The 26630-nt window shown below is 36.5% G+C and overlaps 1 protein-coding gene across 1 annotated transcript in view; it reads right to left on the bottom strand.

The window, feature by feature from the left end:
• Positions 1-25915, bottom strand: part of LOC136739535 (carbohydrate sulfotransferase 11) — a 66771-nt gene extending 40856 nt beyond the window's left edge. The window contains exon 1 of the mRNA XM_066698367.1: positions 25520-25915. Coding sequence (XP_066554464.1) covers positions 25520-25619 — 100 coding nt within the window. The 5' untranslated portion in view covers positions 25620-25915. The remainder of the gene's footprint in view (positions 1-25519) is intronic.
• Positions 25916-26630: the final 715 nt, after the last annotated feature.

The following is a 26630-nucleotide window of genomic DNA, read 5'->3' as shown; positions in this document are numbered from 1 at the left end:
ACATAGCTCTGAAGTCAGACGAATCAGATGAAAGTCTGAGCATTGACTAAATGGTCAGATGCACGATGGTCTATCTATTTACAAACGGTAATTTAATTCAGCATCATGACACATTGCAGTCAGTGAAAGACAGTAAAGTGAAGTACTTGACGGTACACAAATGTCTTTCACTCTCCCATTTTCACTTTAGTTTGAGAGCAACGACGATACTCTAACCCACCCTTATTATGACATGGGATTGCGGCAGCCACTGGTGTGTGAGGTGACACTAAAATGGTCTGACAGATAGAGGTGGAGGGGCTCCTAAACTGAGCTTTGATTGGGGCCACAAAATTGACAAACCCACCCCTGCACACACAGTCCCGGAATCAGAGTGATTTGCATGATTTCATTCCTTCTCTACATCGTGAAAGGATAAGTTGTATTTTCCAGCTCAGGCATACCAAACCCTGTTGAACTTTTTGAGACTGCCCTGTCTCATTTCCCCTTCTTACAGACAGTACTGATAAATTAATCTGTCACACATAAAGGTTTGTCACTTTTGTCGAAGGTTTGTCGCTGTTATTGAGTTATGACAGTTCACTTGTGGCTTGTCAGAAAAATAAAAAAAGCCAGTACTGCTCCTTACACACAACCTATTTACATTTATAATTTGCAGTATTCACACCCTTCATTTGAAACCATGTTATTAACTCATTCATTTAGTTTAATAAATACTGCGCATATCAGCTATATATTTTAAGCCTTAAGCCTTAAGCCTTTTCCCATTCCATCCATTTCCATGATACCATTTACACATATAGTTTAAGGAACAGTTTAATGAAGTGAAATGCCAAATAAGCCAAATGAAGGCTGGTATAACCTTCTAATACAATGAAGATAAAGAGATGGAAATGCAGTTGTTAACTTTGAACACCAAAGCAATCAATACACGACTAGAAACTGCTAAATGGAAGGTTTAAAGATAACTGAAATTGCTTTTTAAATGTTTTACTACAGCATTCATGCCTTTTTAATCTTCACCTGGTGGATAGGGCAAGGTTTAGCAACATTTCTACAGAAAACAGCTGTAGAGTGGCTTTCTTGTGTTAAGAGTCAAAGGTGTTCAGTGTCTCCTCTCACCTCTGTAATGACTTACCTACTCCTTCACTGCTGAACCCCAGTAAGGTGATGAACAGCCCCCTACCCCCCACCCCCACTCTCAGCTGCTGTTTGCTCTGATCTCAAACTTGAAACACCCCAGGGAGCTAAACAGGATGCTGGAGAACATGATACACATATACACCACACAGCAGATAAGGAAGCAGGCCTCTGATGAACTTATAAAAGAAACCTGGATGGTTAAATGTATAAGCGAAAAAAGCTTTTTTTTATATTTTGATAAAACATCACAAGAAGAGGCTGTAAAACCCAAAATGCATTGAAAAACACAATGTGCTGTATACAATGCATTGGATGTAATATGTCTAGATACACTCTATGTGGTGAAAATAAGGTGAAAAATGAGGAAATGTGATGCTTTGGTTTCAGTTTTCTAAAATTACAAAGGAATGGAGGAGGGGCGCCTATTTTAACACTTAAAACCACATATGCGTGTCTATGTATATCAGGAGAGGAAGAGTGTGGGTTTAGTCATGGCCTAATCCACATCTGCCACATCATCTCTTTTTCCTTGTTAGCTGATATGCTATTCACAACAATAAAGTGTGCCTCATGTACAATAACTGATTACTGCCCTGCTCCTTAACTAGTTAAAAAATGCATAGTACAGTATGATTTTACATAGTCAGAAAGACATATTGGATAGTTCACTGGTCTGCAAATCTGGTCCTCGAAAGATAGCCACAATGCTGGAGGGTTTATGGCTTGAGAGTGCTTTATTTACATAACTACGTCTATATGCTGAATCCTCATAGGCTTGACTAAATAAAGGTAATCAACAAAAAATAACCTTGGATACAAGTAACAAGTAAATGTTGAATTTTGTCAGGAGACTCTGATGTTTAGGGATAGTGCACAGAATAAAAGAAAAGAACAGCCAATATTTTATTAATACCCAGGTCACATAGTGACACTTAGTGACACTCTACTCTTTGACAGTGAGTGAATAGAATCTGAAGCTGCATGTAAAATAACATTAAAATGCATTAGCATTAAGCTGTGAAAATGTTTAAATTAGCTAGCTAAACAAGCTAGGACTAATGGTGACAAGGGTCTCCCAGGTATCATTAGAAAAGAAAATTGACTTGTAAAGCTTGAAAGGGAAAGCTTAAAGGGAGGAAAGAAGAACATTGACCTATTTACCCTGCTATTTCCAAATTAAGTTTATTAATTCGCCCCAAAATTGAATTTTGAGTCTTCTAGCAGGCAACATAATATAATATTTATCTTCTGGATAGTTGGTATCACAAGTTTTGACATATCCAATGCTGAAATACAAGGATAGTGAAAGGCTTACAAAATTGAATATTTTTTCAAAGCATTTTTCTGGCATGAATTTGGCCTTTAAAAAGTAATACGCTATGGTCACTCATAGACTTAATATCTGTGATCTGTGAGAATATATTTATAGGAGGTTTATGTTACATTAGTGCAAACCATTCTGTTCCTTACATGCTTTTTCAGAACTACATTTTGGATCTGGCTGAATAGCCTACATCGTGCGGTCCTAAATAAAAATAGATCTTTCAAAATAGCTAATACACTCACTCTGAAAAGATGACCACTACATATATCATTTTAGTTATTTATTGATTGACTAATTTCTTAATAATCAAAATGGCAAACAGAACTATTATTTAAGACCTGGAATTGGACTCGGCACATTTTTTAAGCTGTGAACAAGGCACAGTTGCAGTATCAGTTGAAGTTTGAATAAGTCTAGCTTCCGATTATACCATATGCATAGGTTTAGGGGGGAACGGGGAGGACATGTACCCCCCTGATTTTGAGAGAACATTTAATAGTCGTCATCACCCCCCCCCAATAATGTGTGCCTGGCTCCATAGGGGTAGTGGATGTGTCCCCCCAAATTCTGAAACCAAAGCTATGTCACTGGATTACACAGTACTGATATTTGACTTCTGGTAATGTCAGACTCCAAAAACATGGCAGCCACTTTAAGGAAACCAAACATTAGAATTTGCAATAGATACAGAAACCCTTCATTGATGTAGGAACATGTAACTGCTGGCAACCTTACAGGTGTCAAAAACAATTTAACACACATACAGAATGTATTTTAAGACAGTCCAAGAATGACACCTTAATTTACCCGCTACTGAGAGGCACATGTTTACTTGGTTAAATAATACTTGAACCAGTCTAATATTTTGCAGATTTTCACTATTAAAAATATTTATAATGTTAAATAGCATATTGCAAAGTCATCCTTGTTACAGATTTGAAGTATGGGCTTCTGTAGTGGCAAGTCCAGGCCCAAACATTTGCACAACTGAAACAAACTGAGCAACATTTAACGCATTTACTGACAGCACAATGTACAAAATTAAAGAGAGGGAACCTACACTAAAACAGAACACTCCAATGTACTACACTGTAACAGCCATTTTATTCACAGCTTCACTTATCTTGCTTTACAGACCTCTACGATCTTAACACCCACAAATAAACTTCTAAGAATTGTATCTCTAGTGTTCACAGTTGTAATGTATTAACTTTTATGAACTTAACGTTTATTATGTTCCAGGAGTCACACAATGTCTTGTTACTGTTTTTAAAGGTCAGTATGTAGTTATGCTTTTCAAATCGTTATACCAAAAAAAAGAAAAATTAAAAGAAACTGTTCCTGAACTCTAAGAGAAGACAGTTGGAGAATAACTTTGAGTACAAAGTTCCCTGAATATTCATTAATATCTTACAGGTGCAATTACTGATGTATATTTAAAGTTAAAGGGGAAGAAGAATTCACCAAAGATAATGGAAAAAGCTGAGTAACTTGAAAGAGGAAGCAAATGAAGAACATTCAAGTGATGAAAATTAGGTTTTGCAAAAAACACTTCTGTTTTTTTCAGAAATGTAGTTATGAAGTAATTCACAATGGACAGCCTCAAACAGCTATGTCCTGTGCCTGTCTACACTTGCAACCCATATCATGATGGACACAAACAGTGGTCATGAGTCGACCCTCTAATGTCTACTGTTTTAATCCGTGGTTGGTGGGGGGCGTTCTAATTTGTATGTGGAGCAAATTTCAGTTTTTTCTAACCAGTTAGGTAGCTTTATAAGCATCCTTTATGATAGCAGAGAAAGTTAGCACTGCTTTTGCAATGAACATACAAGAAAACATTTACAGTCCTTTACCGGGAAACGAAATACATTCTTAAAGATCTCTACGATGACGTGTGTTCAGTGAGTCATAGATGCAACAATCGGGTAAATGGAAAAAATTATTTCCTGAAACATTTTCTTCAAGACAGGTACATTATGAGAAACAGACAAGTATATTCAATTTCCATTTATCCAAAATCCAAAAAAGTCCAAAATTCTTTAAATATAAAATCAATACAAATATTACCAATGAACACAAACACCAAATTTAATCTGGTTGGGAAAGAGACTTGCCAAACCACTTTATCTTATCTATAATTAAAGACATTTTTTGTTAAATGTATTCCAGATTTGACATTGATAAAAAAAAAAAAGTGAAATAATACTAACAACAACAGCAATGCAAAAGCAAATAGAAATGTGTAAATCGAAAACTAGCTGCCTGGCTTTACAAAATAAAATAGGGGTGGTTGCTGTCTGGGACAGGTGAGAAATGACTGTGTTATTTTAAAAGAATGTAAATTAACTTAATGTATTGTTGGCATACTTAAGATGATTCTGCTCAAAAGGTAGAATAGACCTCACAGTCTATAAGTAAAGTAATTCAAAGTAGTTAAACATAATTGACATATTTATGTGATTTAACTTAATTTAGTGTGAAACTCAAGTCTAACTGCGTAAATGGGTATTTAAAAAAATAAATGATTGGTTTTGGCACATTATAAAGATCAGAAAATTAACTAGGCAAATATGACTGTTTGGCGGTAGAATTAAGTAGCCTAAATTCCCTTTGCTATTAAGAAAAATATATTTACCATTTCCTGTTTGATTTAATATGTGCACACAGCAGATTACAAATATAACTCCCCACATCACAATGTATATTAATTGTCCCTTTATTAAAGTGAAGAATATGCCGTTATATTATGTAGGTCTGTGCATGCAAATAAACAGTTTTAGGAACTTTTTCAGTGTAATTCCCAGATTTAAAGATATGACTAACACAAAAAGATTAAAATAACTCAGTCTCAGATATTTGATTCGGGTAATACAAGTCCTGCAATGGATTCACAAGGTTTAAACTACAAAAATATGTCATGTTCAGTATGTAAAAGACACAAATGGTATGGCTTTGAAAAGGGGCTTGAGGGGCAAAAGAGGTCGTATTGCAACAATTGGCTTCTAAAACCTCATTTGGATAACTTTACAAATGTGTAATTATTTAGGCTATAATAAATGTATTCTTAAAAGTATGAATTACATATGGTGGTGATATAACTCAGGCTTTAAAAAATGCCTTCCCATTCATAGGTGACAGAACCAGCAGGGCCAGGGGGGCCATAGCCCGCTTCCCCTTTTCTGATGCAACTTTAATTCTACCCCTCCCTGTTTTTAGACAGATTTAAGTTGTGATGAGAGGGGGACCATTTTTTGTCTTTTCACCCACCTCCCACTTAATTAGGAGTTGAATATGGCAAGTGCATTTTCATGGCTACCTGCCTATGTGTTTACTGTGCGTTTAATTTAATATATTTTTGTGGATTTCTAGCAATAAAGACTGTCTTAAGTAATAGAATTTCATAACAAAGTAGTACAAAATAGTCTAGCTATAAGAAAAGAAGGATATTGGTTAAAAAAAAGTATTCAGACAGTAACATTCATATATCTTACAGAGCTTGTGGTTAGAGTTTACAGAAACCCCCAATTCCCCTGACTGACCTGCCTCTGTGAGGTAATGCATTTTCAGAGCTTTTCAAACCACTGCCTTCCCATAATGCACCTTTTGTGACGATGACCTGTTTTTTATTTCTCAGGCTGTGTCCCAGTTAGCCAGAGTATACTGATAGAGGCAAGGGGTGTCCATTCTTATCAGGAAACCCTGCCCCTTACAGAGATGTCCTAATTTGAAAACTGTTGCTTGGTCATTCAAATTGTAAGCAGAGAGATAGAAATAAAAGAAAACATAAATAAACTAACTCTGATTAATGAGTCACTTTCCAATTAGAAATCCCATGGGTTTGCCCTTAATCATGCATCATGCACTTCCGAGACAAATTCACTTTAAGAATGACTGGATGCTTCAGCTTTCTGCTGTTATTTATTTTAGTAGGAGATAATCTCTTTATCTAAACCATAAGGGTATACAAGCAATTCTAATACAAAGCAACAGGAACAAATGCTATTTTGCAAGAATGGGCTGAGCCACAGATCGAATAATCCATCTCACATTCCCATAACTGTACTTGGACTAATATCATGCAATTCAAAATTATTACGTAAGCCTTTCTTTTTTGTGTTTTTGGGATTTGAAAACATGTGATCCACTGCCAATCAAAATTATTTGAATGAGTGAATATTATGGTGTTATTGTAAGCTTCTTATTTATGGTAGCTTTAAAAAATAAAATCAGCATGCACCGACATACAATGAATCAACTGCACCTTGATCGAGATGTACATATTATTGCACTTTAATTCAAGTAGGCCTATTTATATTGCTAATGCTCTTTATAATGGCACACCCACCCCGACTTGGCTCTGTAGAGTTTTATATTTAGTCAATATAATTCTCACATTTTCAAGCAGTCTTAAGTTGAGAGCCATTTGCTATTACTATACTACTTTGTACTATTTTGACACAAGTGTACTTTTAGTATACTACTTTTTCACAAGGGGCACTATCCAAACGTATACAGAACCATTACGCCACCCTAAATTCTTAATTTTCTTAATGTGCTTTATTTGAATTCCCAATACCAGGTCACTGAAATAATATACCTAAATGAGGTTAGTACTAAAACCCTGAACCTAGGTTAATATTAATTTATAATCCTTTCTTAATTTTCATTTATGTGTTATTTGGAACTGCCAATTATTGTATTATGCATAATTCTCTCAAAATTTAGACTGAGATACTCCAGCCCTCCTGCAGACACAAGAGAGATGGGAAACATGAGCTGCCAAGCAATGTTGCTTTTTTCATCATTTTGGTTCCACAGTGCAAACAGTGTCATAAGGAGGACTGAAGCAGCTCTCACTGATAACACTGCGGAGCTCACTGGGAAGCCCTGGGAAGGCCTGGCTGATTTTGAACCCATTGAACCCAGGCAGCACCTAGCCAGTTGCACTCAACCCTTTTAAGACCCTTGTCCACATTTTTTTAAAGGAAATCCCATCAACCAATATGCAGATCAGATTTCATACATAATAGAATTAAAGTTAATTCAGCGTTAATAATTAAGGAATTCATACTTAATGACCAAACAAAGCATAAGAACGAAATAGGATTAGTTTGACATATATATATATATATATAAATGCAATGCAATATAAATTAAATTAATTTCTTAGTATATTGATATTATCAGGGCCTGGTTCCATGTCGAGGATCCCTGCATCCTTCCCCCCCCTCTTCTCGCTCTCCTCTGTGGGTCACTGGAGCTGTGTGTCTATCCTGCTGGAGCAGAGAAGACTTGATTCATAGGTCTCCGTCAGAGACAGTGTGAAATTTGGCATGGCCCACTCACTCCTGCCTGCCCAGGGAGAACACTAACAGGCTTACAGACAGTGCCAGCGACACACTGGCATTGATTAATACCTCGCCTCCAAGCACTCTTCTCATTAAACACACAACGCTGTGCTCATGCAGCCTGCCTGCTTTAAACGGGTAAACGAGAGCCAACTGGCTGAGGAGATAGAGCCTTTGGAAAGCTTTTCAGCAAAGGGAAAAGAAGCCTGTTTTATAGGTTTCCCAGGGTCTAATGTACCGTGGTGCTGTTTCTGCATCCCGTCGAGGAACGCAGCACGAAGGTGTATTTAGCAAGGTTTTCTCAGAGAATTATAAGCTTCCTCAAGGAAAATGATCTAAATGATAGAGACTACAAGAATTATTACATTGCTGGTAGAATTTAAAATGAACATGAGGATGATGCTGTATGACACTTGTAAGCCTCTTGAAATAAGTATAATATAAACTAAATCTGACCGATTTTACTTCTTGATCATATACAGTTGATTTGGCAGTCTTCATCTGAAACAATGTTATTCACTTATTTATTTACTTAAAGGAGAAAATGATTTCTCAGTCCTGACCCGAGAAGACCCCTGTGCCTTCTGTTTTTTTGTTCCAAATTTAATAACCGAGTACTTGAGTAAGCTGCTTCAATGACCAGGTGTCTAGAATTTAACCAATTGAACCCAATGAATAATCAATGTTTATTAGGGGAATGTTTGATGCATTGTAACTACCACCTGTCTGTGCACCATTAATGGGTAATCAGTGAAAAGTTGTTTAGGCAGGTCAAAGAAAGCAACTGTTTATGAAACAAATTGAGGAACGATGGAAAAGTTTAGCAGGAATTAAAATAAGACACAGTGATCCCACAGGACTAGAACTTTTATAACCCCGAATTAGACCATTAATACAGAATGTGTAGTTTCTGAGTTTACTGAGAACTGATTTGTCCAAGTGTGTAGTACTTGCAAAGATTACAGGTGAATTATACATTTAGACAGATGGTGTCAATACTTATGTATGAGACTGGATACATATTTATACCTCCTGAATCAAGGTATAGATTGATTCAAGGACTGAAAGAATGGTTTAATAATTATATTGGTTAAAAAAAAACACTGATTTGAAGAAGTGTGACTCAAAATGCAGGTCTTGGTTTTTGCTGGTGAGGTCCTGCTCATTTTCTATTATTCTTTAATCACTTGAGTTATTTAATGATACTGGAACTTCAAACACAAAGTTGTATAAACTGTATCATCAAACATAGGATCAAAAAGTTCTTATTAGTCAAAAGACTGCTTAGAAATTAGTTTAAGATTTACAGATTTAAGACATCATCCAGACTGCTGGGATCAAATTGATTCAAATGTCTCAAGTCTCTGCTTCCTCTGCTCTCCCTAGAAATAATTATATAGCCCAGAGTGATATACAAATTGTGTATTTCCAACTATCAGATTCTCCAGCATGCAGCTGGCTTTGTGCTGGTGGTTGCCAATGCTATACATACTGGATTCCAAATTTCAAATATTTAGTTTAGAAACATATTGCTTTTTTACAGCTGCCTCATATTTTAGACAAGTATACTTCTTAAGCAGTTGTAAGCTTAGGAATTTGAAGAGAACACATTGAGACTGAAGAAAGGACAGATATTTCCATATTTATTTTTATTGGACTTAACTGTCCCATGACTCAATATAACAATAAAATAAAATAAGCATATTTTCCCCATCTATAGTTACTGTGTCATTTTGAGAAGGCAACTTTGGAATGTATCCGAGTATTTATCTGTGTTTATATTTTACACAGCCTCAAAAGCAATCTGTAAAAAAGCAACCCAAAAACATTTTTTTACTTGGAAGCGCATACATTACATAACATATTAACTAGTTATTTACAAAGCCTTAAAATTGAGCATTGGATTCATAGTATAGATGTACAGTATAGATGTATAGAAAGTTTGCATACCAGTGTGAATTCATTCAAAAGTACATAAAATGTATTATACAAGTATACATCATTATACAGAGAGATTAATCTGCAAAGCTAGGTTAGTTTAAATCAGCACAGATACCACCCATAGCAATTTACAGTTTCCGTGTCACCCGCCATCATTCAGAGCCTGGGGGGTAAACGCACAGCATGATCCAGGGGGGTCTCATTCAGACGGTCACAGATCACTCAGTTTAGATCAGATGTTTTTGAAAATAGGCTTGTTTTGTTCAGAACAACCTAACAATTAATCCAGTGTATAGTATGTGATGTTCTATCAAACACAGATAACTTCAGATCCAATTATGTAAAATCATTGTGTATTAGTACACTGTAGATTTTTCTATCTTGACATTTTGAGTCCTCTATGGGTGTGTGTTGCTTCTACCAAAATGTGGATGGTCTTGCTTTGATCAATAGACTGTCTGGTTCCAGAATATGTCATAATTATCAATATTATCTGAGATTTTGTATTCCTACTCAGACCAAGTATCCCCCCCATTTCAGAATGGGTTAGGGGGCTAAATGCGGGGGGTATAAAAAACACATTTTTCACATCAGAGAATGCTTCACATCGTTAGAAAGCTTCAGCTTTCATGGGATACCAAACACTTGGCAGACAATACAACAGTGAAGAGTACACATGGGATTAAAGAGAAACACATGGATTTGGTGCCCTTTTAATGGTACCAGAGGGGTTTGTCAGCTTAAGGGGTTACATTTTATTAAACAAAACAATTCCTTGATTTCTTTTTTATCTCCAATTGTTTATTTGTTCTATGCTTTAATTTCAGAGTACATTGAGACATTAAACTGCATCAATTTAAATAAAAACTGGAGAAATTTAGGTGTTCTAAAAGTACCCACTCATTTTACAGTTGGTCTTGTGAAAGGATGGAATCAGTGTTAGCATTATGTAAGCATAACCTGAATTCCTGTGCATCAGTGTCTCTAGCATTTCTAATGGGATCTCTCTGGGAAGGGCCCATCTATGTATATAAACCAAACTCTTATCTACTGGTTTACACATAATGAGAAGAGGTATAGGTGGGAAGTGGTTGAGTAGGTACTGGTAAGCCTTTCATCTGTGGTGACCTGGGGTTCACATTTTTTGTATAATAGCTTCGTGGTGTCCTCATCACAAAACCACCAATTCACAGCAATTTGTCTCTTGACTGAAAGACTGTAAATGCCCATGGTTTTGTAGGTTGGTTTCTGCATTACTAAGAGCAATTTCTCATTGCACTGGGCTGAAAATACTACAATAAAATATATTCACCAAATGCAGATCAGTAAACTTTCCCTTATACAAATGGCTCATGGGTATTCGTGCCTGTAGTTCTGTAAATGCAGAATATAGGTTAGGCTATATTCCCCAGCGGTCTTGCCTTGATTACCTTTGCACTTTCTGAGATGTACATTTTAAGCAGGTCACAAGCAAATTGGAAGAAATTCTGCTCCACATTTGCACTTCACTGTTATTAAGATTCTGCTGTATTGCAATTTGAAGCACTTGTGTGTGTTAAAAGGATGTTGCTTGAAGGTGTAACTCAAAAACAATAAGTAAAAGTAATAAACATGACACCGATGCTCTTTGCCCAAGATAAAAATCAAATAATAGTTGGCTTAACATGATAAGACTATGTAAGGCTGACAAGACAATAATTCAGAAGTGTAAAAAACCAGATCATCTCCATGTGGTTTTGATCACGACACACCCATACATTTATTTTTTTGTGTTTTAGTTGCTGCAGTTTATGTTCTATACCTCAAAAGAATATGGTAATTATGCAAATTGTAATTGTCAACAAACACTGTTTTTATAGATTTACATTCTTGGTACCCTTCTGTGCATCACTGGATTGACAAGATCTTAATAGACTAGTGGTTTCAGAAAATCCTATATTTTTACATTAATAAAAAACAGGCAGTTTGTAGTATCTAGTATCTAGATCATGACAAAATTCTGAACAAGCCACTTGAATTATTTATCTTGCAAAAACAGCACTGCAAAATCTACATATTTTGTTTTAGCTGTTTGTTTTGAAAACAATGAGAAGCAGTGCTGTAGCTCTGTTCTTTGCAGTGGCTCTTTTAATGTCTGATGGTTTTACTTAAACTGTGAAAAATGGGCATTCCAAAAGTACAGGCTAACTATATAACTATAGCTTGAATGTTTTCAGGTTGATTTCCTTTGCTCCCATTAAACTGCAATCCCCAATTGTTAAATTGGCTGCATTTTTTTGACATCCTTTATTCCTACAAATCATTTGAATTTGTAATGACAGACTTTATAGAGTTGGGCAAAGTAAGTTTTTTTCTCATAAAACATATAATTTCTAGGTAGCTTAATTGCTAGTTGATACATTTGATAAGGTACTGACTCCTTGACTAAACATGACTATGCATGTGGCTCTTACTTGCAGGAAGATTACATGACAATGTAAATACCTGGGCTATGCATGTAAATTTTCCTCCTGCTGGAATGCTATGTGCTGTTTCTAGCACTTTGTTTTTTCAGTTATGACTTATACTCCTGTTAGCAAGTGATGACTAGGCTTCGAAATTCATATTTGCACTCTATCAATGGACAGAAACCACATGTGTGGTCAATATGGGGGGATGTGTAGACTAACAGTGTATTTCTGGATCAGAGGCATTTACTCTTCAGGATTTAGCAATTAAGCAATGATATAAAGCTTGCTCACTTACTACTACCAATTTCATGCTAAAGGCAACCTGAAACACCAGATCTGTCCTAAACTGGAGCTAGGCTGAAGACAGAATCCCAGCAAGAATAAACACATGAAAACCAAACCAACCAAAACAAAAAGGCTATGAAGAGGATAATATTACATATATAATTTTACCTCCTTTTGGATAACATTTGCAACTGCAAAGATTAAACAAAAAATAAAGTGGGGGTGAGCATTTACCATAAATTGACCCACCTTTCCGTGTCTTCTTCTATTGGCAGCATGGGTAGATTTATGGTAATTGCTCACCCCTTCTTTCATTTTGTTTAATCATTGCAGTTGTATAATTAAGTTTGCAATTAATAGCTTTTTAGTTTTCATTTATAAACAAAGGGTGAACATCATTTTAAAAAGGGACATTGTGTTATTTAAAATAAATGAATGAATAAATGTGTAAATAAATAGTAATAAACTCAAATGCAAAGCAAGGGAAAACAGCTGCTTTTTGGAGGAAATGCTTTGTACTTTAATATCCACAAAGATCCACAGAGACCCCAGGCTACTCACAGTACAATTAGTTTTCATTTAGTCATTCAACATAGAACACAAATATTCTGATGGTCTCTAAATTGGGATTAAAAACAAGTTTTGTTGTTTAAATGCAAATACAATTAGTAACAGTTTTTTTTTCTCTCCTTCTAATTAACAATGCAACATTAATTAACATTAGCCTTTGATATTCTCTAATATCACATTCTTACAAAACTCCAGACTTGAGAGCAGGAAAATGTAATTACTATATATGCATAAGCAGCTGGGAGATTGGAAAAAGCCTGATTATGTTGCAGGGCTTTTGGATTTTGCTTAGCAAGAGAAGCCTGTAGGCTACACTATAGGCTACTTGCCAAACACTATTGTTAATTTCCAAGGTGTTTTTGTCAGGGATACACATCAACAGTACAGGGAACAATTTTAGACTACAGAGATTTATTAGGGTAAACTCCACGTCAGATTGAATTAACAAATTTAATTGATGTGGTATCTGTTAAATAACGTTTTATCTCCCTTCCAGATATCTGATGTTATTGGGCTGATGGAAGGAAAAATTGATACTTTGACCATCTGTCACCTAATGGCATCTTCTAGCAAGTCTAGACACAGCAGGTATGAATATGACACACCCAAAACTTGCTTCAATGGCAGTAAAACTGAACTTTTCTCAGAGTTCCCCAGTAAAACTTTCAACCTTTTCTCTGGACTACACTTTGTCTGTTGTCATTCATAAAAATAAAAATAAAAGTCTGATCTTTGCATTTTTATTTTCCTTTTTACTTGGTCGGGCGAGCGATTGATATCCATTGAAAGAAGCCAAGCACTAAGTTATATCCTCACAGACAGCAGCACTTGTGTACTTCCTTCAGCTTCTTTTTAACTTTATTTTCCATCCAAATTGTAAACAGTGCTTTAATTTCTACATCATCCCAGTTGTTACCTCCAAAGCTGAATTGTACTTGATATGACTGAGTGAAATTCAAACAATATAGAGAAAATACTGTTTGTCTGTGAAGTTGTGTAAACTTTTTTTGCGTTGGCAAGAATCGGCGTCCCCTTTGAACTCTCGAGTCTCTGGGGGTGTGGTTTGAGTTGCATCACACATTATATTACATTATATTCAGACACGCATTATGTTACTGTAAGAAAACTTTTCCATGTGCAACAATAAAATATTTGCTATTTATTATTATTGTTATTATTGTAATCATCATCAAGATATGTGCTAGTAGATATGCATTTTAAATGGCACAACTCCCTTATTACTCTTACTACAGATTTGTAACTGCAAACAACACTTTTTGCCGTATTATTTTTAATTTACTTAGCAGACGCCCTTAACCAGGGCAAGTTACAGTTGAAACAAAATACACATTTCAAGATTAATCATCCAGTTACAATATAGCAGGTTATAATTTAACTAAAGTGTGCATGTTTCAGTCATGGCGTTTATGGACGCATTTATAAACCAGTCCTTAATATTTTAGAGGGAAACCCAGATTTGTTTATTTATTTATTAATTCATTCATTTAACTTGTAAATTGACACACGTTAACTAAATCGTGTTCTCCTTCATGCTGATCGTCTCTGCGGGGCTGTTATACATCAGACTGCAGATATTTATTTTGTTGAGGAAAAAGGACTGAAAAGAGATTTTACTCATGCATATTTTAATGTTGAAAAAAGATTTTATCATTATAATTGTTTTGAATGTTCTACCTCAGATTTGTGAAATTATCCACTGTTTGGCAAGTGTTTGTTATGTTCTGCCTGTACATAATGTGGATATGGCATGAGGAGATTATTTTGTGGGATTCTGTATAAGGTTAGCAATGTGTGTTTTTTACATTGCTGCCTCGATTAATCGATTAATCTGGTCTATTAATCAACTACTGAATTGATCGACCATCAATATTTTCTCGATTTAATCGATTTTTGTATTATTATTATAATGACTAGATGGTTAACATTAGAAGCCCCGACATTTTGCACTACCTACAACCAAAACCGGTCATTTTAACTGATAGCTCTTTAACATTTGTGGTATAATAATGTAAGGCAAACAATCAAATAAAACTAGTACAAATGGAGTAGGGTACTAAATATGTACATAAAACATCAAAATTATTGGTATCAATAACATCAAAGTATTATTCTAGCCTTTCTAAATGTGTAGTACTGCACAGTCAAAACAAATAAATGATACGTGTTAATTTGTGGTGTAATCACTCTCAGTGTCCATTCGATCTGACTATAGTTGCAAGAAGACACTTGTAATGCTATCCAATGCGTGTGTTTTTCAAGCACATGAAAGACCGTAGACAAGTGAGGTAGAGATGGCAACTTGAACTTGATTTGCGTTTATGCAGCTAAAACGCAGTAGGTTTATTTAAAACATATTTAGGAAAAGTCAGGAACGGGTATGCACAGTGCACTCAGGAACACAGAGTAATTCAAATTAAATCGGTCAAACTGACCAGCTCACCGCTTCTAGTGTTAAATTATGAAGGCGAATAATGCAAGATCACCTCACAAGAGCTACAGTACAGTATCCACTTACAAACTGGGGTTTAAAGCTGCTAAAGTGAAAACTATAGTCTAGCTTTGGATTCAAACTGGATTTGTAAGGAAACATTGAAGACTAAGTAAAGGTTTCTGTTTCATTTGCAAGCAATGCTTTTCTTACAAGGGCAGTGTAAGTAGTTTACAGTATCATTTGTGAGCAAAACATTTGTTTGCTATAGCGATTATAATTTAGTTTGCTGATTATAATAATTGTTTTTTTTTTAAATATACATTTCTATTTTTTGTTCCATTCTCATTCAGTGTTGTTATACTGTAATACCAATATCTAGTATTTATTAAAGTATTACTGTGTAGCACAACCACTTAAAGACTGTTACACTTATTTTAAGTGCCCAATTAATCAACTAATGCCCATTTATTAAACAATGAAATATTTTAAATCGACTGACAGCCATATTATTATTATTATTATTACAGAATATAAATTCTTACAATACATTTAAAAAAAGGAAACCCTACTGGTGTGTCCATCACTTACTGCAAAAAGGGGATCAACAGGGAGCATACAAACACCTGCTAATAGAATTATAATTAGGGTCGGAAAAGGTCAAATAATACTTCAGACTGACCAGGGAGCAATTTGTGTTATTTCACGAGGAACAATAAATTCTGAAACATAATTTCGTAGAAAGAGTTTTTTTACTTTGCAATGTGTCTTTCAACTGCTCCTTCTCACAGTGAAAAATACCAATAATTTTGAGATAATTGTGCGCACTCAACCTGAGTGACTTGAATCTACTATACTTTAGAAGAACTAGCCTATTCATTTCAGAAGAACATTTAAATAATCCAAAATCTTCATCCTTACATACAAGAAACACACACACAGATCTCTGTTGGACCATATTAGGGTATATTAGCAGTAAACATGTATACACGCAGATGTTAATGGTCTGATCCTACATTTGTATGCATTTTAATATATCAAGCCAAAAGCATTTTAATACTTTAACATTAATAAATACACTAGATTTAACAGTATAAACTCAACTTCAAGCTTACTTTTAAAATCAAAATGTGTATATTCCTTTTCTATGAAAATATATTTAGCCATCTTCCTTTGATAGATGTAACTTGTAATTTAATGTTGACTTTTAAATATATTATAATTATCATGATGATTATTATCATGATGATGATGATAATAATAATAATAATAATAATAATAATAATAATAATAATAATAATAATAATTATTATTATTATTATTATTATTATTATTATTATTGGTACAGCTGGGGAGTGTTCCCAGATACTGCCATGAAGTTATGTAACAACACAATTGAAAGCCATTCTATTATGCGAACACTCACTCCCTATGGCATTGGATTGATGATATTACTGCTGTTATGACAGATGGGGGTGCATACTACTGTAAAGCCTCAAAATAACTTAATTCATGGTCTGTATTTGGCTCCTTTGATTAGACAGATAGCTGAAGTGTGTGGCAAATGATTTCATATTTCGTATTTAGCAACTCTTGTTTCAAGAATCATTTCAGGAAGAGGCAGTTTGTGAGATTTCTTGGAGATCATGTGGCAGAAGTTTGTTACTTTGTTACCAATTAATTCTCCAAGAATCTCATCACTGGAGCAAACCAAACAACTTACTGCTCCATTGCAGTACAACAAGCTATCATATGCCTGGATGTGGCTTCAAATGGGAACTGTGAGATTTGCCTTTGGTGACAAATCTCAATATCTTTCCAAATACTAGATACAGTATGCAACGTGTAAGAGAAAAACAATTTGAAATTCAGCAAAAACATTGTCATACACCCTGTGAAATACACTGGGCATTTTTTTGAAATAGTATATAATATTTCTCAAAACAGAAAATGAGGAGCTCCACATAAGCACAACACATGCTGCATTCCATACCGACTCTTAGCTTAAAGATCCATGTCCTAAATCAAGTCAATGTACTGGAATCCTAACAATTGCTGTATGCTGAATCCGTGTTTTTCAGATAAAAAATCTCTGAAAAGATGGCATTGATGAAAAGGTTTAATTTAAATTAACAATACTTATTAAACTAACTAACTAACTAACTAACTAAATAAATAAATAAATATATATATATATATATATTTAAAACATAACTGTTTGAAAGGTATGAGAATGTACCTATATAGTTGCTTTCAATTGAAACCTGTAACCAACTTGTTCTTCAGCAGAAGGAATAATGTACAGATTAATTAACACAGTTTTTATCTCAGAAACTTAATGATTCATGCAAAGTAATTAACAGATTCAGACATAGTAATGGCTGATTCTAACAGGGTATTTTGATTTGCATTCTAAGCAGTGGCAGTACAATAATTAATTGGTTTAGCATGATAAACAAAACCTAACACAGCAGGTCTGTTATTAGATTTCTACAGCTGATTTTCAATGCTGCCATTGTTAACATTGTAAAGGCAGCTCATTTTGTGTCCCCAGTGTTCTGGTAGGTTGAAGGCCAGGAGGTTTTTATGATGAAACAGTGCAGGGTAGCAGTTAACATTTAATTTAATCCTAGTAAGTAGTAATGCAAAGGCCCTAAATGTAATTATATTCCATCAGACCTTTACATTATACCTACAGACAGAAACAAAACCTGATTCTTTAAAGGTGCCTAATTCAGCCTTGAATTAATCAAGTTGTACTTGATGTGTTAATGCATCACTGAAGAAGCATTCTACTTTCTCACCACTCAGTGTATATGTGTGTCTGTGTATAAAACATTTTTCACAAATAATTACCAATTAAAGTTCTTCATTTAAAACAAAAATAACTATTTATATCTACCAAACGTTTGGGTGTGCAGATCTGCAATTGATTGATTGCTCAAAACTAATTTCTATTTTCCATTTTTTTAAGTTTGACATTACTGCCTTAAAATCTAATTAAATAACTTGAAACAAACTACCATCAGTGTACACTGTAATGTAGTCTAACACATTTGCCTGTATAGAGATATTATATTTAGCATGATTTATTGGTATATAAGTTCTGACATATGTGTGACAAAAGTTAGCATTATATACATCACCAAACTGTTGGTTCATCAATAACACTCACAATTGCCACGACTACATTATTTTCAAACTCTGCCTTTTCTAACGACCCGGTCCATATTTCGTTATGGTCACAAGTTCTTGTTCAAAGGTGGCTTAACCTTGTTCTGATTGGTTACGTCAATTAGCTAATGCACTGCGTCGACAACGCAAGGACGTGACGCTTCATTTGCCAGCATTCGTTTTCCTGCTCCATTCACACAGACCCATTGCTGGAAAATTGCTGGTATTAAAATTCCGGCAATAACTCATTCACACAGACCTTCCTGGCAACAAAATCCCACCTAAAAGCCAGCAATTGTTTCAGTGTGAATGGGGTACAATTAAATATATAGTTTTATTATCACTGGACTTATTTATCTGCCATCACATTTTTTTTAATCCGGTATAGAATTTAATTTAGGTTTTAGTTTATTTTCTGACATTCCTTTGATTCTCATGTTGATGTTAACACTGATAGGGAGTGAAAAAAGTGAGGGAAAAAAGTATTTGATCCCCAGCTGATTTTGTACGTTTGCCCACTGACAAAGAAATGATCAGTCTATAATTTTAATGGTAGGTGTATTTTAACAGTGAGAGACAGAATAACAACAAAAAAATCCAGAAAAACTCATTTCAAAAAAGTTATAAATTGATTTACATGTTAATGAGGGAAATAAGTATTTGATCCCTTATCAATCAGCAAGATTTCTGGCTCCCAGGTGTCTTTTATACAGGTAACGAGCTGAGATCTCAGCTCGTTACCTGTATAAAAGACACCTGTTCACAGAAGCAATCAATCAATCAGATTCCAAACTCTCCTTAATGGCAAAGACCAAAGAGCTGTCCAAGGATGTCAGGGACAAGATTGTAGACCTACACAATGCTGGAATGGGCTACAAGATCATCGCCAAGCAGCTTGGTGAGAAGATGACAACAGTTGGTGCGATTATTCTCAAATGGAAGAAACACAAAATAACTGTCAGCCTCCCTCGGTCTGGGGCTCCATGCAAGGTCCCCCTGCTCAAGAAAGCACATGTACAGGCCCATCTGAAGTTTGCCAATGAACATCTGAATGATTCAGAGGAGAACTGGGAGAAAGTGTTGTGGTCAGATGAGACCAAAATCGAGCTCTTTGGCATCAACTCAACTCGCCGTGTTTGGAGGAGGAGGAATGACCCCAAGAACACCATTCCCACCGTCAAACATGGAGGTGGAAACATTATGCTTTGGGGGTGTTTTTCTGCTAAGGGGACAGGACAACTGCACCACATCAAAGGGACGATGGACGGGGCCATGTACCGTCAAATCTTGGGTGAGAACCTCCCTCAGCCAGGGCATTGAAAATGGGTCGTGCCTGGGTATTCCAGCATGACAATGACCCAAAACACAAAGCCAAGGCAACAAAGGAGTGGCTCAAGAAAAAGCACATTAAGGTCCTGGAGTGGCCTAGCCAGTCTCCAGACCTTAATCCCATAGAAAATCTGTGGAGGGAGCTGAAGGTTCGAGTTGCCAAACATCAGCCTCGAAACCTTAATGACTTGGAGAGGATCTGCAAAGAGGAGTGGGACAAAATCCCTCCTGAGATGTGTGCAAACCTGGTGGCCAACTACAAGAAACGTCTGATCTCTGTGATTGCCAACAATGGTTCTGCCACCAAGTACTAAGTCGAAGGGGTCAAATACTTATTTCCCTCATTAACATGCAAATCAATTTATAACTTTTTTGAAATGCGTTTTTCTAGATTTTTTGTTGTTATTCTGTCTCTCACTGTTAAAATACACCTACCATTAAAATTATAGACTAATCATTTATTTGTCAGTGGGCAAACGTACAAAATCAGCATGGGATCAAATACTTTTTTCCCTCACTATATTTTTCATTGATAGTACAAAGCTCATTGATATGAAAACTTTTGAAATAACCAGTGGTCTTCACCCTTCACACAGAACCAGAAACATGCTATCATTGCTATAGGTCCAAGTTTTTGTAGAGCCTTTTACAGATGCTATTTTTTGGAGAGCCCTTCATAAATAAAAGGTTGTTTGGGTTCCAACAAGATACTACTCTACAAGAGTAAAGAGTGCATTAAAGTCAGTTCAAGTGTTGAAAAGTTTAAATGAACAAGTGAGGAATTAATTAATGGATTAAACCTCTTGGCCTTTGCCAGTTTGGCTGGGGGAATAACTACCCAGCTATGGAGACAAGAATATTGAAACCCCCTAATAAGCCAAATAGACTGCTGCCAGGACTGATGTGGAGAGGTGCTGTATGCTGGGTAAAGTGGGGCACAGCATGGGGCACAGTAGGTCGGTACATGATCTGTGTCATGAGGCTGCCCTGCTCAAAGCCAGGGGAACAAAAATGCATACCGAGAATTGACGTAATCATTGCTTTCAGGAATGTTAGACAAGCAGTATTTGAGTTGACTGGAATTTACCTGGCTGACTGGCTTAACCAGCTTGGCTGAGGAAAAGAGCATCATCAGGATGAGGTTATTCGAACCCCTTGACTATTTAGATTGAAAACCAAGGAACTGCTGCAAGGGCGGTGATTGGGGTAGAAGAGGGATGCAAAGCAACAACTAATTACAAAAGGAGTTTGTTATTCGTATTTATGCTTAGATGGGCACGCAGCTGATGGCGAGAAGGGGGATATCTTCTCTCCCAAACTCTAGTTTTAAACAGCAGTTTTAAACAATAGTTTTATTAAGCCATATTTCTGACTAGTGGATGAATTTCATGTAGGCTACATAAAATCAATGTCCCAAATTAGATTTTGTTTTAGATTTTAAATAAATTTTAAAATAAAAAATCTGATACCAGAATTCTGATGCCTGCTCCAATATCTTCACTACTGATAGGGTACTGTGAAGCAAACCAGTCATCGACTTTGTATCGCCCTCCCTTAGTTATATAGTTTTATAACCCTTTCCCTTAGTTATACGTAAGCTCTGTTGTTGGTATGTGTAGTATAACTGTAACTGGTAACAATGTTAAGTTGCATAGGGAACCCTGGTTTTCTGAGAAAGAGGATACTACCCAAATGGGGAGGGACCAATATAATTTCCGAGCAAGGTACAGCATGTGCAGCTGACTCTCTTCTTCTTATTAGAAGGGAGGAGGATGGAAACCATCAACTCTACCGGCCTGTTGACATGGAAGGGAGGGATCACTTTCAGTAGGAATGCAGGGTTAGGCCGAAGCGTAACCCTGGAACAGTAATCCACAAAGTGTACACATGAAGGGTGCACCGAGAGCCAACGATGGCCAGCAAAAATGCCGTTTTCAATGAAACCAGCTTTAGCTCAACCGAGTGGATCAAAACACCAGGTAGGTAAAGAAAGGTAGCAAGAAGACCGAAGCCTGCGTGGTCCTTTCAGAAACTGTGAGGCCAGGAAATGGGCTCCAGGTGACTCACCATCAATCTGAACATGACAACAAGAAATGGCCATCAGACACCTTGAGCATAGATGGGGACCTGCCTTTATCCAACAGCTACTGCAGAAACTATAATATCACTGCCATAGGGCAGATGACAGGATCATGTTCTTTGTCCATACACCAAGTCTGGAAAGTCTGGATGGTGGTTACAAAGACTTCAGGCAGCTCTAGAGCTGTCAGTCAGTCCCGGTCAGGGGCCAGACCCAGAGGTGCAACAAGCTTGAGATTGAGATCTGTCCGAGGGGGAGCTGCCAGTGGTGCCTGCTTAGCAAGAAGTCTAGGTCCAAAAACCTGCTGCCATTTTAGACAGGCCAGGAAAGTGGACTGCTTTTATGGAGCGGAGTCGGGGCTGTGCCAAGAGCAGAAGGCGCAATGCCATGCAATTGAGGCTGGCCGACCAGAGACCTGTCTGTCTCCCTGTCCAGCTCCCTGTCTGGCTGGTGTGGGAACCAATATGTGTTGTACTCCAACCGCCGAGACACTTCTCAAGGCGTGTTATGCAAGAGAGCAGGTGAACACTCTCACTCCTAGCACCCTAAGAGGAGGCAGATCCAGCAGTTTTCACAGTCACAGGCTACAGCAGATGTCATGCTGCTAGAGGAGCCCCTCTAGGCATATGGATCTGGGCGGCAGACCAGGGACCCAGCTGGGCCTAGTGGATCTGTATTAAGTGCCGCTACTCTCTTGCTATATAAGGCAAGCTGTGGAGAAAAACCCTTAAAAGCAACACACAGAAAGCAATACAATGTACATAGCACAGGATATTGCTATTTATATTAATTATAATAATGTAATAGTGAAAGAAAATTAAACTTCGCTATACACCACACAGAGTTCCCAGTCAACAGATCAGAAACAGACCACCAAGCTAGTGGAGACACTAATATTAATAATATGTTCTAGGTAGCTTCTAGTAATCGAGTATGCAATGAAGAACTGTATTAGTAAAATTAAACTACTCTTAAAAAAAAGACATCAGAAAGGCTTTTTGTGCTCACTATCTGAAGAGAGGTTTTTCTAGTATGAACAGCAAAAGGTTGATCTACTAGTAGTTCTTCAGCTGCCTATTTGCTATTTTTAAAAGTTTAGAAACAACAACTCCATATAAGGAGCATGTAGACAAAGCAGATTTTAACAGAAACAATGATCACATACTTCTGCTTTTGATCACCATGAGTTTATTATTGATTAATAAGTAATTCTGTATCCAGGACAGAGGTCAACCTTGCAAGTTCTACTGCAGTTTTATAAGGACTGATGAACAGCCTGTCTGCTAAGACAATGGACAGGTATCTGTTTTGGAGTAAAGGAGTAATGTGGTCTGCTTGTATTTTGGGATTGTAGTCTGTGTGTACTGTCTGTAAAATATTCCGTGACCAGGTCACAGGGGTCTTAGTAAAATTCCACTTACAGCAGACAATGTCAGTCCTTACTGTGGATAGGGATTAGTAGTGTAACACACAATTAAACTTATTTCTGATTATAGTGCTGAATTTGCATTCTACACAATGTCCCAACCCCCCTTTGGGTAGTATCCTCAACTGGAGAGATAAATACAGATTTAGTAGATGATGATGTATCGCAGAGATGGTGCAACTCAACCCTGAGCTATAAAACATACAAAAATTAAAAATAATAAAAAAGATAGCCAGGATATACTATTGTGGCTATATATTATACTTTATTAGCTGGTCTCACAAACCTCAAATAGCACTTGTCTGGGACTAGCCTATCTAAATTAACATTGGGTAGTCCAAGACAACTGCATGAAATAAGCCCTAAATGTCTAACCCCTTTCTCACAAGAGACAGGATAGGGAGTGTATGACAAAATGCTACTTTGGAGCCAGTGGATTCAGATCTAGGATTTGATGTTTTATGATTCTGAGCATTAACTACTGGCAACAGTATCTGGCTTCACAGGCACAATTTTTATCACAGGTTATTACAAAAGGGGACTTTGCCTTTTAGCTTCATAAATAAGGAATGCAACCGCAACAAAGACTTCTTGATCACATTACTTGCTTACTGTAGTAAGACACTGCCCTCTGTAACTTTAGCAATGGCACCATTAGAGCTTAAAATATTATAGCATATGGAGCTACAAATTACAACTCATCCCACTTTAAAATAAATTGATCAAATTCCCTTATCGAATTCCAACAGCAAAAGACCCTAAAAAATAAACACGTATAATTTTCCAAATTGAGTAATGAATCCTCTCTGAATCTTTATTACTGATAAAGTGTTTTTCCTTTTCTGTAACTCGTCTTTCAACTATTCTGTTAAACGTTCTAGAAATTGTCTGTGTCCACAAAGCCAAATTCAGAAAGTCTACTGAAGTTTTCCACAAGGTTTGACAGTTCATCACGTAGAGGATAGGCATTATACAAGAATTATGTTAGGTAAGCATGACAGGGTAATTCAAAAGCCAGCAACTACAGAAAATAGAACGAGACAGTGTTCATAGTTAAAGCAATTGCCCAATGTAAAATAGTTTACAATTATAATTTCTTTAATAACTTAATTCTAGGATGGAGAGGATTAATTAGAGGTGTGGTAGCAGCTGTTGAAGTGCTGAATGCCAATACTGTATGACTGAGACTGAGATGAAAGTGATTGAGTCAAGCGCGGGCATTGCCTGGCATTTGTACCTAGAGTTGCTGGATTTCACCTGTAAAAGTAATACTGCGATTCAAACATGACACCAAACTCATTGAAAACACCGGTTGTACTCTTTGTGCTCAAACCATGTAGATGTAGTCTTCCTTTTTCCTTCGTTTTTTGTTGGCAATGGTTAGTATGTGACCTGCAGAAACATCCCTCACTGATTAAACTACGTGACGAAAGCGAACTACCTCCCTGTACCACAATGGCATGTGGAGCGGTTGCGTTTCTAAAAACGTGTGTTACTTATTCAACTCAGGCTAAGGCGGTCAAGTGATAAAGTTGTTGCCATGATGTCAGCATCATTCTTTTGGGAATAGAAATCCGTCAGTGCGAGTCTAAGCACCGAGCGCTTGCATGCATGGCACGGTTTGGGAGTCGGTCAATGACAACCCCGTCCTGCCTCGGCGGTTAATGATTAACGGCAGCACATAACAGTTTTGACTGCTCGGAAACTCCAAATCCAATTGCTAAACTACGCAACTCAGACAGGCACACGTTATGCGCTGTGTTTGTATTGGTCGGAAGGTTTGAATTCACTTCAAACTAAGACATTCCAAAGTTCCCAAATGGAACTGGGGGAAAAGGTAAAGAATAGGTCTACATAAACACTGTAGAAAAACTGACATTCCCACTAATAATAGAATCATCCAATCGCAACTACATAACAGACTATGTAGATAGATGTATATGTATGTATGTGTGTGTTTATATGTATAAATATGTAGATAAATGACTTCTTTTTACCTTGGTTATAGTTACTGGTACACTGGAAGTAGAATATCACAAGAACAAAAGACCCCAAGCTCGTAGCCAAAACCATCAGACTGATTTTCGGTGTTCTCATCCTGAGCTTGCCTGGCTCGGTCCCGGGTGGTGGCTCATGCGAGGGGTTAAGATGTGTCTTCTTATCCCTTAGACAACTCAACTCGGAGAAAACCGCTCTTCCTGTAGGTCATCTTCTTGAGAACTCCATGATCCTGACCACAAAACAGTCTCTCGCCCGTGCTAACACAACTCAATTCACCAGGAAACCACCATGCACTTTTAAAAGGGCTGTTCTCCCAATGCTTTTTAAACGTGGCTGCAATACACCTTTAGTCCTGTTAGCTCAACTTTTCCCGAACACGGAACAGTCACAGGCTCCTATATAACCAATACGTGCTTTTGAGCTCTGACGTCACCACCCGCTTGTCGTCTAGTTCTCCTTTTCAGTGAATGTAGGTTCAGCACTAATGTTGAGGATACTAAAGGTGGCAGTTCAGTAGTAAGAAAACGGTTTCTGAAGCATGTCATGTTCCACCGGAAAGTGTAGCATAGGCCTTTATTTACAAAATCCATACCATTTTACATTGCTAACTTAAGCCATAATTGTAAAGGATCCTATAACGTAGATGGAACATCAACTGTAATCTAAATGTATCTTTATATATTATCATGCGGTTACATACACTTTTAAACCCCCAAAACTAAATGCATTGTGGATAGTTTTCAGGTTGTTTTTTGTTTGTTTTGTAGTTACCTGCATATATAGAGTCTATATATAGTTAATTGTAATACATATATTGTTGTTATTTCGTTTGGAGCGCCCTCTGGTGAGTAATAAATGTTTTTTTTAAAAAAGCTTACAAGTGCTCTTTCCGTTGAAGTTATGACACATTTTGATGACCTTTAGATATCACACCCTTTAAGAGCTTCTCGTTATTCTCCTCTATCATAAATGTATGAAGATATGTATGTACTGTGTTAGATTATTAATGGTATTTGCCAACAGATCATTATGTTTAGAACCAATACAACTTTCTACATTTCCATAGAATGCCCATTCTCCAAAAAAGGCTAATACCTATACACTTAC

This window comes from Amia ocellicauda, chromosome 3 (genome assembly GCF_036373705.1).
Source record: "Amia ocellicauda isolate fAmiCal2 chromosome 3, fAmiCal2.hap1, whole genome shotgun sequence".
In the NCBI taxonomy this organism is placed as follows: domain Eukaryota; kingdom Metazoa; phylum Chordata; class Actinopteri; order Amiiformes; family Amiidae; genus Amia; species Amia ocellicauda.
The sequence above is the reverse complement of the archived record's forward strand: the minus strand, read 5'-3'. Positions and strand labels throughout refer to the sequence as shown.